Here is a 13,687-nt window from a genome sequence, read left to right as displayed (position 1 = left end):
AGAACAGTACCTGAGGTGCTATGTGAACTACCAACAGTCCAATTGGGCAGAGCCTGTGTTGTTTACAGAGCTTGCTTACAATAATGCGGTTCACAGTAGCATGAGGTACTGCAATACCATTTCAAGATAGTCAGTATGGACTTTGTCCCAATGCTGGAATACCCAAGGAATGCCCCCCTCAATCAGTTTGACTGATTGGCTGTGAGTGCTGATAGTGGCATGGGAAATGTCAAGAAAGCACTTGCTAAAGCAGCGCAGACCTATAAGCAATAGGTAAACACCGAGCCCCACAACACACGTTCCAAGTGAAGGAGAGGGTCTACCTATCCACAAAATACTTGAGGCTAAAGCTTCCCAACATAGCCTAGCCAGCCGAATTTAATGAGCTAAGTTCATGGGGCCATTGCCCATAGTAAAAATTATCAACCAGGTCACGGTGCAACTGAAGCTGCCCTGACTTCTGTGGAGAATACACCTGGTATTACACAGCAGCCTCTTAAAACATGTGGTTGGGTAGACCTTGAGACCACCACCCCATGAGCCCCTGACCCAGTGGTCATGGGGGGGGCAAAACCATTAGAAGGTACAACACATCCTCAACTCTAGGTGGCACAGGGGGCAACTCCAACACTTAATCAAGTGGAAGGGCTACCCCCTATCAGAGGCATCCTGGGTAAAGAGCAGAAACATCCAAGCTGACTGCATCATAGCCAGATTCCATGAAAAGAACCCAACCAAACCGGGGGGAGATCACATCCTTAAATGACACACCTATACTCAAATTGTTTTTGCTTCGCACAGGTTGCCTTCAGGAAGTGAGGGAAGCCGAATGTCAACTCGTGAAGCTTTCCTGACTTGTTCCCAAGTTGCCATAGACAGGGCCTCGCAATTGTACCAAGGAATTCACACCTCAGTCAAAACAAGACACAGCCTAGCTGTCCGAATTCAAAGCCATCTCAACTGGCAATGACTGGAGGGAGTGACTTCTACACCTGCAAATTGCTCCATTGGGGAATGTGACTGGTGACACACTCTGGGGGTTGGGAGTGGGAAACAGGGTTAGAGGCAAGGCATAAATTGGCAAGGTCGTGCCGACATTGCGCTCCTAATAAACAACTGGATTTTTCTTGCTAAATGGCTTGAGACTCTTAATTTTATTAGGGCCTTGATCGGAACCCTGACAAGCAGTCTCTGAGATTAAAAAAAAAAAAAGAATCAGGCCCAGTATCATGTGTACTGACTGACTATAATAGTGAATCCATGCATGAAAGATGCTGCAAGGGTCAGAAATGCATAAAAGATGTTCTTCTATATTCATTGTTGAATACATTAAATAATGAAGGAGACATTACTCATCTTTGTCTTATTCCCTGCTCAGGGCTGAACTATTTATTAAGTACAGGTAGTCATTGTGTTATGATGTAATGGGAGCTGTCCATTGCAATCATAACTTGTGACAGTAATAAAGCATCATCCTTGATTTTATGACTTTTGTAGTGATCATAAAGCATGAACCAGATCATTAAGCAAACAAATAACTATGGCACCACTTTTTGTGTCTGTGGTGTGTTACCAATGATCATAAATGAACCAAGTTCCGACTAATAAACCCAAGCAGATCAGAACTCTGAAACTAGGATCCTCCTCAAAGCTCTTCTTATTCAGCTTCAAAGGAAAACCAACTCTAAATCTTCCCTGCAGTTTCAGTATAATTAAAATAGGAAATAACGGCATCCCCAAGTCATGTTAGCCAGTTGGGTTAATTGGCAGGCTCTCCAGGCACTCCTTCTCCGACCTTATCTTTTGCCAGTAGCATGACCTTGGTTCACATGAGAAAGCTCTCTGTTGTGTCTAGTAGGGCATTCCAAACTCCTTCCTCTTTCCCCTCTGTGTGACAACTGAGGAACAGAAAACTAGCTGCTTCAGGTTCAGTTCAAAGTTGACAGTCGGCTCTCCCCCTAGTGAGTGAGAAGTATCTGGAAAATATCAAGTACAGACAGGTTACATTTTCACTAGCCACTCCTGCCATCCCCAGCTGTTCTTTTGGCTTTTGGGGATCTTATCTGCTCTCACGTTCTGACTCTTCAATCAAGTGGCTTTAGAGAGGGGGAACCCTTTCACTGTACTAAGTACTGTAGCCTCTCCTTATATAACCTAGAGTCTAGGATTCTTTTTACTCCATAATGGTTTCTCCTTGAATTACGATGGGGCCAACAACTACCTGAGCTACTAGCCTTAGCTCTGAACCTATTACTGGCTTCCACAAACCGCTGTAGAAGACTGGATGTATTTTTCCAACAGGCGTGGGAGTTTCAGCTCCACCGTGATTGGGTTAATGATCTTTACAATGGAAAAAGGTCCTATAAACTTAGGAACCAGCTTTGTACAGGGCAATTTCAATTTTAGGTATTTCATAGAGAGGTAAGCTTTCTCCCCTGTGAGAAATGGCCTCTGGGGGGAATTGCTTTTTGTTTGCCTATTCTTTTTGCATCTCTGTGGCTTTTGTTAATATCTGTTTTAGATTTCACCAGGCCTCCTGTAGGGAGTCAACCCATTCAGTCAGGCTCTTGAAGGTACTCAGGCATGGAGACGAACTCCACCCCTTAAAAGGTGTAAAGCCCATGCTGCTATGCACAGTGTTGTTCTATGCCATCTCAGTGAAAAGCAAGTGGTCAGCCCAATTGGTCTGTTGGTAATAGACATACACCTGAAGTACCGCTCTATCATTGTATTAGTTCATTCTGCCGCCCCATTGGTACTCGGATGAAAAGCCGAACTAAACCTCTGGGAAGACCCAGTTAACTTTATGAACTCCCTCCAGAATTTGGCTGATAACTGGACCTCCTGATCAGATATGATTCTCTTTGGGACTCCATGCAATTAGTAAATGTACTTTAGGAACAGCTTCACCAGTTTGTGACTGAAGGAAAGCTGGAACAGGCAATGAAGTGAGCCTGTTTGAAAAAAAGATCATCCACTCTCCAAATTGTTTCCCCCGTTTTCTGGGAGTTCCACGATAAAGTCCATTGCTATTTCCTCCCAGGGTCATGATGGCTCGGCTACTTGTAACAGTCCCAGGGGTTTTCCCAGTCTATTTTTTTCTTTGCTGCACATATCGCACAGCTCTTTACATAGCTTTTGATGTCCTTTTTCATTGCTGGCCGCCAAAATTGTCTATGTGCCAAATGCCATGTCTTTAGAAATCCAAAGGGACCAGCTTGCTCGGTGTCATGGCTTCTTTGCAGAATTTCAACCCAGAGGGTGCTGGGGATGTATAATTTCCATGCCAACCCATCCCAGGAAGTTAGGAGTTGTTTGTTGTCCTTTAATCAGGAGTCAGTTTGTATCTCAACTCTTGAGTTTCTGGGTTACTTGTCTCCTCCCCTCCGGTTCACTCAATCGACTCCTAGTCTGTTGCCTCGTGGTAACTTGTGCTGCTTTCTGAGTGAGGGGAATAATAGTATTGACCACTTCTTTGCGCTTGCTTTTGTACTGGGGCATTCGGGACAGTGCATCCGCTAGAAAATTCTTCCTTGAGGGACATATTTTAGTGTGAAGTCAACCAGTTAAAGTACTGCACCAATCAAACTTGTTTGGGAGAGAGTTTCTGAGGGGTCCTAGGACTTCCAGATTTTTATGATCAGTCCATACTTCCAATGGCACGGGTCTCCCTTTTAGGAAGTGCCACCAGGTTAATAAGTGCCCATCAGACCATGAAGGCCTCTGTCTTCTATCACTGCCCACATTTCTTCAGGGTCAGGGAGTTTTCTGGAGTTATAGGTGCATGGTTGAAGGTTCCCCTCTTTGTTCCTCTAGAGAAGGACATCCCCAGATCCAAAGTTTATGTAGCTGCATGTGTTGGAACAAATATTGTCTGATACAGTTTTTTTTTTTAATTTATCAAACTTTTATGCCACTCATCTCATTGAAGGCAACTCTAGGCAGGTTACAGAAAGTACGGAATAAAGCATTAAAACAATAAAAAAGTTAAAATTCAATTGAAATAAAGCTCAGCAGGATGGAGAGGGAGTGAGCAAAATGTGTACAGAAGGAGATGGGGTATTGTCTACTCTATTAGCTACCCCCGACATGCCAGGTCCCCATTGGGATCCCAGATTTGTTGACATATCCATTTCTTCAAGGCCTTTTGGAAGACCAAAAGGGTGGGAGTGGATCTAATCTCGGGAAGAAAAAAGTTCCAAAGGGCTGGAGCCATAACAGAAAAGGCTCTTCTTCTGGACCCATCAGCCAAAATTCCTTGGCTTAAGGGGTCTGCAGCACACCTGTTAAACCAGCATAGATGGAGTGGGATAATCCCGTTAAGGTGATTTGGTTTCTCAGGTAGCCTGGACTCATGCTAAGAAGGGCTTTTAAAGTGATAACCAACATCTGGAATTGAACCCAGAAGCAAACAGGCAGCCAGTGCAGCTCGTGGTGTTGTGCCACTCTAGGTGCCCCAAGAACTCTTCACACAGCTTCCCCCTGCACCAACTGAAGCTTCTGGATTCTCTTCAAGGGTAGCTCCATGTAGAGTGTATTGAGATGACTAGGGCTTGAGTGACTGACCACAGGGACTTCCAATTTAGAAAAGGATGCAACTGGCTCACAACACAAAGTTGTACAAAGAGTCTTAGCCACGACTGCCACCTGTTCATCAAGCAGGAGTTCAGAAGAACCCCCAGATTACACATCAGGTCTGTCTGGGGTAGTGCAATCCGAATAAGAATTAAAGATGTTAAAGTCCCAGAATCAGAAGCGCCAGGCACCCAAAGCCACTTGGTCTTACCAGTATTCAAGCAAAGTTTGTTGTCCCACATTCAGACCCCCACAACTTTCAGGCACTGTGAGAGGGCACCAACAGCATCACTTGGAGATGTAAAGCTGAGAATCATCAGCACAGTGGTGGTACCTCATCTCATGGTGACAAATGATATCACCTAGGGACTTCAAGTAGATGTTAAAAAGGACAGAGTACTGAGCTCTGCACCCCACCTCTCAATCCCTATTAACATCAATTGGGATTGGCCTTGGAGAAAGGAACTGAACCATTGCTAGACTGCTGCCCAGCCCCAAACTAAACAGCTGTACTAAATGATTATTGTATCAAAAGCTGCTGAGAGACCAAGGAGAACAAGAATAGATGCACTCTCCCCATCCCATTCTCATCAGAAGAAGAGTCATCCACAATGCTGTTTCTATCCCATAACCAGACCTGAAACCTGTCTGGAAGAGGTCTAGATGATCTGTTTCATCCAGGACCCTCTGAAACTGCCAACAACCACCTTGTCTACCATCTTCCCTAGAAAGGGAAGGTAGGAGACTGGGTGAAAGTTGTCCAGATTGGTGGGATCAAGAAATGGTTATTTAAGGAGGGACAAACCAGAGCCTCCTTAAAAGGTTCTGACAGTTCCCTTCTGCAGTGAAGAAAGTATCACTACCTGAACACACCTGACTGTCACCATTTTGGAGACTTTCACCAAACAGGAGGGACAGGGATCTAATTGATAGATGGTTCACTGACAGCATTGAAAACCCTATCCACTTCATGTCCAACAAAATTGAATTGTTCCCAGTTAATCGGGTAAGACTGACATCTGAAATGCCCTATGCATGGGCTCCAACTGGGAACAAATCCAAATGACTTTGTCCATCAGGTGTTTCATAAATTTCTCTTCAGGGCCCTGAATATTATCACCTAAACCCTCCTGTCCCTAGAGGGACTGTGTGATTCTGAACAGGGCCACTGGGCAACACTGTGCAGACACCATAAGGGCAGAGAAATCAGGATCTTTCAGTACTCTTACAAGCCACAAGATAGGCCTAATAGCAGCTCTAAGTTGTATCAATTGGATTCATCCCTCATTTTGCTCCAGTGGGCCTCTAAACATCTCTTGGCTCTTTTCGGAACTCACAGCTCCTCCATAAACCAGGGGGAGTGTCAGAAGTGATGGGACAAGATAGGCCACACAGGCATGATCCTGTCCAAAGCCTTGGCTGCCCTTTGGTTCTGGAGATAACCAGAACTTCTGTGCAGTAATTCCCCAGGATATTTCCCAGTTCTCTCTGGAGCTCATTTGGGTCCATCAGTTGATGGGTCCAGCCTCCCTGCACAAAAGAATCTCGAACACCAGGGCGTGATCCCACCATGCTGGGATATAACATTAGATTCCCCACCCAATCATGTTGCCTTAGCTCTAATTAGATCATATCTGGTGTGAAACCACTGTCATGATGATCTAGGATAGGCCCATAGCCAACATGGTGACCATGAACTCCTGGGCCACTTAAAAGGCCCAACCCAGGGATATCAGGTTCAAGTCTCCCAGGACCATAAGTTTGGGGAACACCACCACCAACCCTGAGATGGCCTCCAGCAGCTCAGGCAGGGAGGCTGCTATGCAGCAGGGAGGTTAGTGCACTAGCAGTAATCCCAGCTGATCCCATGAGCTCATCTTCAGAAACAGTCTCACAACCAAAGACCTGAGAAGCAAGGCCCCTAAAGGCCAAGAGGGATTCTTGGATGTCCACTGCTCCCCTTAATTCCCTAGCTCTTGTAACATTGCATGCCCTTCACCATTATAAAGTGATCTGCCCCAAGTCTTCATTAGGTGATCATCCCCCAACCTTATGGTTGACAGGTGGTTATGAAGTGCTAAAAAAACCTCAAGTCTTCAATCATTTCTGTCATCTAAGACTGTTACATGGTGTTAAAGAGTTTATCTACTGAATTATATTCCTGCCTGCTAATTCCTGTCCTAAATAGGAATAAATAAAGTTGAAGGGACACCTAATCAGAGAGAAACAATTCTTCTAGACTAGTATTATTTTCTCCCTCCTTCCAATGAGAGTTACAAGATAACCAGGATATAATATTTGGGGAATAGTTTTTTCCCTTTATTCAAGAAAAAGTCACCATGCTCAAGTTAGATAATCTGATGGTTGTAATACCCATATATTGAAATGATCCCAATATTACTGAAGCTTAAAGGAATAACAGAAAGATGTTTAAACTGGCACTTTCGAAAACAAATCTTTACTTATCACATTTATTGCTGTACACCTCACTGAACTTAGAGTGGTCCCAATACCTTCTACAGAAGTTCCTCCTAACATCCCTTGCATCTCACTGAAAGTCCAGCATCTGAGCCCTTGCCACTTGCCACTGAAGGAATATTCAAAAGGATTGTTTCCTTTGGTACCAATCCTGCAGGAGGGATAATTCTTCAGGCAATATTCTATATCCTTTCCCTAGGAATATGATATTGTCAACTACATCAATTTCAGCCTGTTTAAAACTTTCTGACCTACTGAGTTTTTAAACTGATTTATTCATAAGGAGAAGATTGTAGATAAATGAGCAAGTTTAATTTAAAATATCAATATCAAATATTTTTAAAACCCTCAATCTTTTCTTTAAACAGGTTTAAAATCTGTTTCTGTCTTTACTTTTGGCGCTTGACATTAAAGACCTAATCCAAATTCTCTATAGTCTTGTTCCAGAAAGGATGCAGCTGAGTCAAGTTTAGAGATTGAGATAATCAGTGTCATATTCAGCATCTAATACTATTGTAGGAATGGATAGATCTGTACTATTAATTTTGATGACAGATTTTTAAATTACTCCCAAATCACATGTATTTTGTAATTTTAACAATGTTTTACTCTATTCTGATTTCTCCAGGCTCTCTGACATCACTGTTTGTCAGGCTTCCATGTGGTGGCATTGGGGTAAGCATTTTTTTTTCTTATTTGATCTAGTAATGCAGCAAGTCTTGATTAAACATGTTGATTAAACTGACTAAATATACAATTCTCATTTTTATTATAGAACTATACTTTTCTATATATTCAACATCTGGTTTTACAAATCAGTTCCATTTTTGTCCAGTATAATACTTCTTTATGCATACAAATGTCAAGAGCAATGGTAACTCTTTGCATGCAATGGCTTCTGGCTTAATACTTCAACAGGTTTTCCGGGATCCAGCCTATTATGAAGTACATAGCTAGCAATCCCAATATTTATGGATACCTCTTTGTTAGGAATAAAATTTTAATGAACATACCCTTGTACAACATCCAATGCTACTAATATTCTAATAGGATAGATCTAAGGTTTTTTTATTAGATGCATTACAGTTTAAGTACATGCTATATATAATTACATGCTGCCCTTGTGAAAGTCATGTGTGACACTAGCCACTGCATACCGATAGTGTCAGAGTTTGTACAGCTTTACTATGTGAGACAACTCAGGAGCAATAACAGCAAACAGGTTTGTAATAAATAGTTCTATCTACAAAAGAATATATACTGTACATACACTTACTATAGGCAGAGTTCAAACAAGCAGCAATTACAACAGAGAATACACACAGTGAGAGAGAATCCTAACATGGCCTCTTCTTATTATACAGGTTATTATACAGGTTCTTAAAGGGATAGCAGCCAAAAACCTTGCTGACTGATTCCCATCATTGCATCAGCTGGTCAGCTCTTCAGGATAGTGATATCCTGACACTCCTCCCATTTAAAACTGAACAATTGTCAATCCAAATGCTTTGATATACTCTTGATGTTTGTCTACATTTAAAGACTTGGTTAACATATCAGCTATATTATGTTCAGTGGAACATTGCTCTAATCTTATCAGTTTATCCTTTTCTGCCACCCTGACATTACAATACTTTATATCTACGTGTTTACTCCTGTTTCCGTTATATTCTCCTGTTGCCATTTTTATATATGCAACATTGTCTTCAAATACTGGTACATCTCCCTTTACATTTACATGTACATGTACATTTACATTTACATCCTTTAATAATTGTACATACATACTAGGTTATTTCAGAACATGCCTCAGACAATGCTATGAATTTGGCTTCAGCAGTGAAAAGTACTATTGAAGGCTGTTTTCTGGATCTCCATCCAATTATAGCACCGGCAAACAATATTACAAACCCTGAATTTGATTTTCTGTCCCACACATCATTTGCCCAGTCACTATCTACATAACATTGTAACAATAATTCACCAGATGGCTTATCCATAGTCCTATTTCCTGCTACTAAAGCCAATGCTAGCTCTATGGTCTCACTTCTTATTGTTGGGGCAAACACTTAATCATAATGAACATTTTTCGTTTACTTAAACCTCTGTGTAACTAACCGTGCCTTATACTACAGTTCATTGCTGTGTAACACCTTCTTTTTATATACCTATTTACATCCCCTGCCTTTTGTCCTTCTGATAATCTCATGGGTGTAAAAATCTGAAGCACATTCATAGACTTCATTTCACTGTCCATAGCTTTCTTCAATTTGTCCTCTTCTGCCCTAGGCAACAACAAAAGCTCTTGGTAATTATGGGGTTTATATCGAACACTACATACTCTAACCCCACTTGCTGAGAACTGATCAGGACGTACACCTTCATTGCTTCTTTCAGATCTCCTCAGTATCATCTGTTCCTGCAATTTTGTGACTTTTCTTTTTATCTCAGGTTTATCCTCTTCTATATCTACTACTTCTGACCTGCTTTTGTGATTTTCCTGTATTGGGCTTTGTATAGCTTTTCCTTTGAGAGAACTAGTGCTATGCATTGGCATGAACACTTCAGAATTAGCATGTATCTTATTACAGTTATTTTGTTCTGCAAAATTAGCAGATCGTGAAATTACCACCTTTCTGGTTCCATCTGTGAATCTATAACCTTTGGAACCTGGTTCATATCCAGTAAACCTACATTTCCTGGCCTTTTTCTGTCCTTTTTTCCTGGTGCCTTTGGGACTATGCACCCAGGCATAACTGCCAAATGTTCTTAGGTGAGCCAATGAAGGTTTTCTTCCATATAACAGGAAATATGGAGTTGAATATTTATGGCAACACTCCATACTCTGTTTTTCAAATAATTGGCTGTTTTCAAGGCTTCTCCTCAGTACATTCTACTCATTCCTGCATCTGCAAGCAGTGAGTCTTTCATGGTTTGCATTATGCCATTTCTTCTTTCAGCCACTCTGTTTTCTGCCGACAAGTACAGATTCGTACATTTATGCCTTATGTCTAAACTTCTCAGCCATCTTTGGAAACTATCAGACATGAACTCTGATCCCTGTCTGTTTGTAGCTGAAATACTTTACAGCCATATCTGTGCTTTACAAGTCTTATCCATTGCTTGAACTGTTGCAATACCTCTGTCTTGCTTTTTAGCAGATAGCAAAACTCATATCTAGTCTAATCATCCACTATCACTAGGGCATACCTGGCTTCTCCTAGAGAGGGTGCCACAAGACCAATCAAGTCACCATGTACTAACTGCAAGACTCTGTTTGCCTTGAGCTTTTCTTATTCACAGGCTGGACTTTGGACTTTCACTCTTTACAAACAGCACAATCTTAGTACATCTTGCATTTTTTTTATCTTAAGTCCCTCAGCTAGGTCTGGCATCTTCTGCAGTACTCTGAAATTTGCATGTCCCAATCTCCTGTGCAAGAAATATACATAATTGTCATGTGTGGGAGTATTTGTAAGTGTTCATGCACAACCTTTCTCTTACTTTCCTAGTATGTATAGATTATCCCGCTTAACTCCATGTGCCTGAATTCTTCCATCTTTCTTTATAGTGTATTATCCTCCAGAAAACAGTATTTCATACTCCTGACTATGAAAAATTGAAATACTTAATAGATTATGGTTAATTCCGGTACATACAATACATTATCTAATGTTTCCCCTATCTCATACATAGACTTTACCTTCCCCTTTAACAGCAGACCGTTGTCCATTAGCCAAACTGACAAATGTTTGCTTAGCTGGTCGCAGGCCAGAAAATGTTTGTGGGTCATTTGCAATATGCTGACTTGACCCACTGTCCAACAACCAAGTGTTTCTAGGGTTTTTCAGATGATGTTGCTGCCAGGGAAAAGGATGATGGCAACAATTTGAAATAATCTGATTAGTGATACAAATATTATTTTGGAAACTATCCCAGGAAATATCTCTACATTTTGTAAAATAAGATAAAATGAACAGTTGAATTCCTCAGTATGTGAAATTACATAGAGACAAATTTATTGAGAGGTTATCTTCCACTGCTCTAGGCAAATCTATAGTCTAAAACCATAGCCCACTGAAGACCTACCAAAATGCAATTTAAATCAATATTGGCAAGAAAAAATACCAATTAGTACAAAATGTATATACAGAACTCACTCAGAAATTCCGATTCCAAATGTTTTTCATATTTTGTCTGTCTTTATTTTGTATTGAGCAATTTTATTTACATAGGTGACTGTCTTGTCATCTCTTATCCACATAATAAAGTTTGATCAAGTTATGTTTGAGGATGTCCATTAACCTTTTAAAGTACAAAAATAATTTCTTTATTTGCTCTAATTATAAGATATAAGCTCTAGTTCTAAGAAAAATAAAATATATACAGGATGGGTGAGCTAAAATAATTTAGAAGCCAATTCTCCCAATTTTCTTAAATTGTCCCAGTTTTCTTTTCTAATTTCTTTCCTTTGCAACTTAATGTCTAATGATGATGTTATGCTTGCATAGGACAATTGGTCTTTGTGCAGATCAAACTTTTTCATTGTTGTTATCAGGTACTAGAAAAACAAGATAGTTGTTTCCTTCTAGGAACTGTCAAAACATTAATAAACATATTATATAGCCAGTTAACAAAATACTCATAATCAAGGGGATCTATCTTCCATAACCAAAGGATCTTCTCCTACCAATATATGCAGGACTGCCCCCTGATCAGAGCCATTTGTCTACATTTAGCAGTTTAATTTTGATAACAGAAATTAAAGTGAAGTATTGGGAGCTGTGTTTTAGAAGATGTATGATATGATACAGACAAGATATGTTTCTTATCAAAAATCTTATATCTGACTATGTCCCAATGAATGCATGAGGATAACCACTTAAAGAACTCCACTTATAGTATATAAGCAATTAATCTGTAGCGAAAGATTTTTTTAAACAAAAGTAAAAGTCTATAAAATTTTTGATGGCGGTGCTACCAACTTTTGCTTGGGGAGTAATTCACTTTCAGTTTTTATCATTATTTGCATTTATAATTATAACATTTAAGTTATGATTTAATAGTTCCAGTAGTCAGCATGCAGTACTCTGTGTAGACTAAATTGTTTCAGAATTTACAACAGTATCTTTACAATATTTCTGAATCCATCTTTATTCAGGTGGACAATGATACAATTTGGAATGAAGTGCATTCATTCAGTGCTGCTCGTCTTGCTGTTGGCTGTGTCATAGAGCTTGTATTTAAAGTAGCTACGGGAGAACTAAAGGTTGGTCTGATATTGATAATATTTTGGCTTTCGTTTTTACATGTTAAAGTGACTGGATTACTTTTGTTTTCATGCCACATAGCAAACAACTTTTACAATATTTCCAAATTTAGAGTTTATAACAATATAAAAAAGGCAGAAATTCAGGAATTGTGACATTTGAGAACCATACCATTAAAAGTTTTGTATAATGCAATTATAGTTAGGAATACTAAAATCTCTCTGATTTTTATGATTAGTAATTTAATTTAATTTATTTACTCCAGTCTTTTATAACACATATATAGCTCCTTAATCTTGGGCTGGACTACTGTAGTATACTTTTGAAAAAAAATATTACAAAATGCAGCTATTGTTATAGATGGAACAGGTCAATAGCCCCCTGTGAAGCAAGGTTGCATAAGCTGCATTACTTGCCAAGATGATTTGGAATTCACTACTAAATTTATCTAAATTTCATTATTCTAAAGAGACCTCTTCCAACTGACATTTACATACATATATGATTTTCTAGAAATCTGTTTCTCACAGTAATCTCTAAGCCATGTGCATTTCTTCAATTCTGACTGTGGGGTGATGGAAGGGTAAGTACTGACAGTTGAGACTGAGTACTTGGGGTGCGGGGAATGGAAGGATTGTATTTCTTTGGTGTCATCTGATGATCAGCATTCTCTTGAGATCCGTTAAGACCACTTGGGGGTTTATCTGTGCCCTGAAACAGGGTGTAATTGGTTGTGGAATCTTGTTGGAACTGTGTTGTAAACTGGAGATAGATGATTCAGTTTGGTGAACGGAAGCGTTAACCAAACACATCAACTCAGTGGACAAATACTTTTAAGTTCACACAGGAAGATGTTAAGGAAAGCAGTATGGCTTTCCTGGAATGTGCACTGCACGTTAAGGAAGACAGAAAGCTTAACACTGAAGTTTATAGAAAACCCAGGCACAGAGCTCAGTATTCACATTTTGATTCTCACCGCCAACTGGATCACAAAATATGAGTGTTCAGAACCCTAAACCATAGGGATGAAAATTTGCCTACTAATAAAGAGGGAAAAGAAAAAGTACTAAAACACATCAAGGAATCCCTCTGAACCTGTGATTATCCTAACTAGGCTTTCATCAAATAAAAAGAAAAAAAAGAAAGATCTAGGAAGAGCTCCTCCATTACAGACAAAGAAGAAAAACAAACGTAGCAACATTGTCATTCCATATGTAGCAGGTATATCTGAAAACTTCAAGGGGATTTTCAATCAATACAACATACATATATACTTTAAACCCAAGAATACACTAAGTCAGAAGCTTGTCCACCCCAAGGATAAAACACCCAGACACAAACAACAAAGTAATATATATAATACA

General features: G+C 40.0%; 1 protein-coding gene across 4 annotated transcripts in view; it reads left to right on the top strand.

The window, feature by feature from the left end:
* The window catches only part of HDAC4 (histone deacetylase 4), a 182,694-nt gene that overhangs the window by 128,915 nt on the left and 40,092 nt on the right, over positions 1-13,687 (top strand). For all 4 annotated transcript variants that reach the window (XM_026707841.2, XM_087919583.1, XM_087919582.1 and 1 more), the window contains 2 exons: positions 7,682-7,728; positions 12,215-12,322. In XM_026707841.2, coding sequence (XP_026563626.1) covers positions 7,682-7,728; positions 12,215-12,322 — 155 coding nt within the window. The remainder of the gene's footprint in view (positions 1-7,681; positions 7,729-12,214; positions 12,323-13,687) is intronic.

Source organism: Pseudonaja textilis, chromosome 1 (genome assembly GCF_049901715.1).
Source record: "Pseudonaja textilis isolate UNSWEBS1 chromosome 1, rPseTex1.2, whole genome shotgun sequence".
Taxonomy (NCBI): domain Eukaryota; kingdom Metazoa; phylum Chordata; class Lepidosauria; order Squamata; family Elapidae; genus Pseudonaja; species Pseudonaja textilis.
The sequence above is the reverse complement of the archived record's forward strand: the minus strand, read 5'-3'. Positions and strand labels throughout refer to the sequence as shown.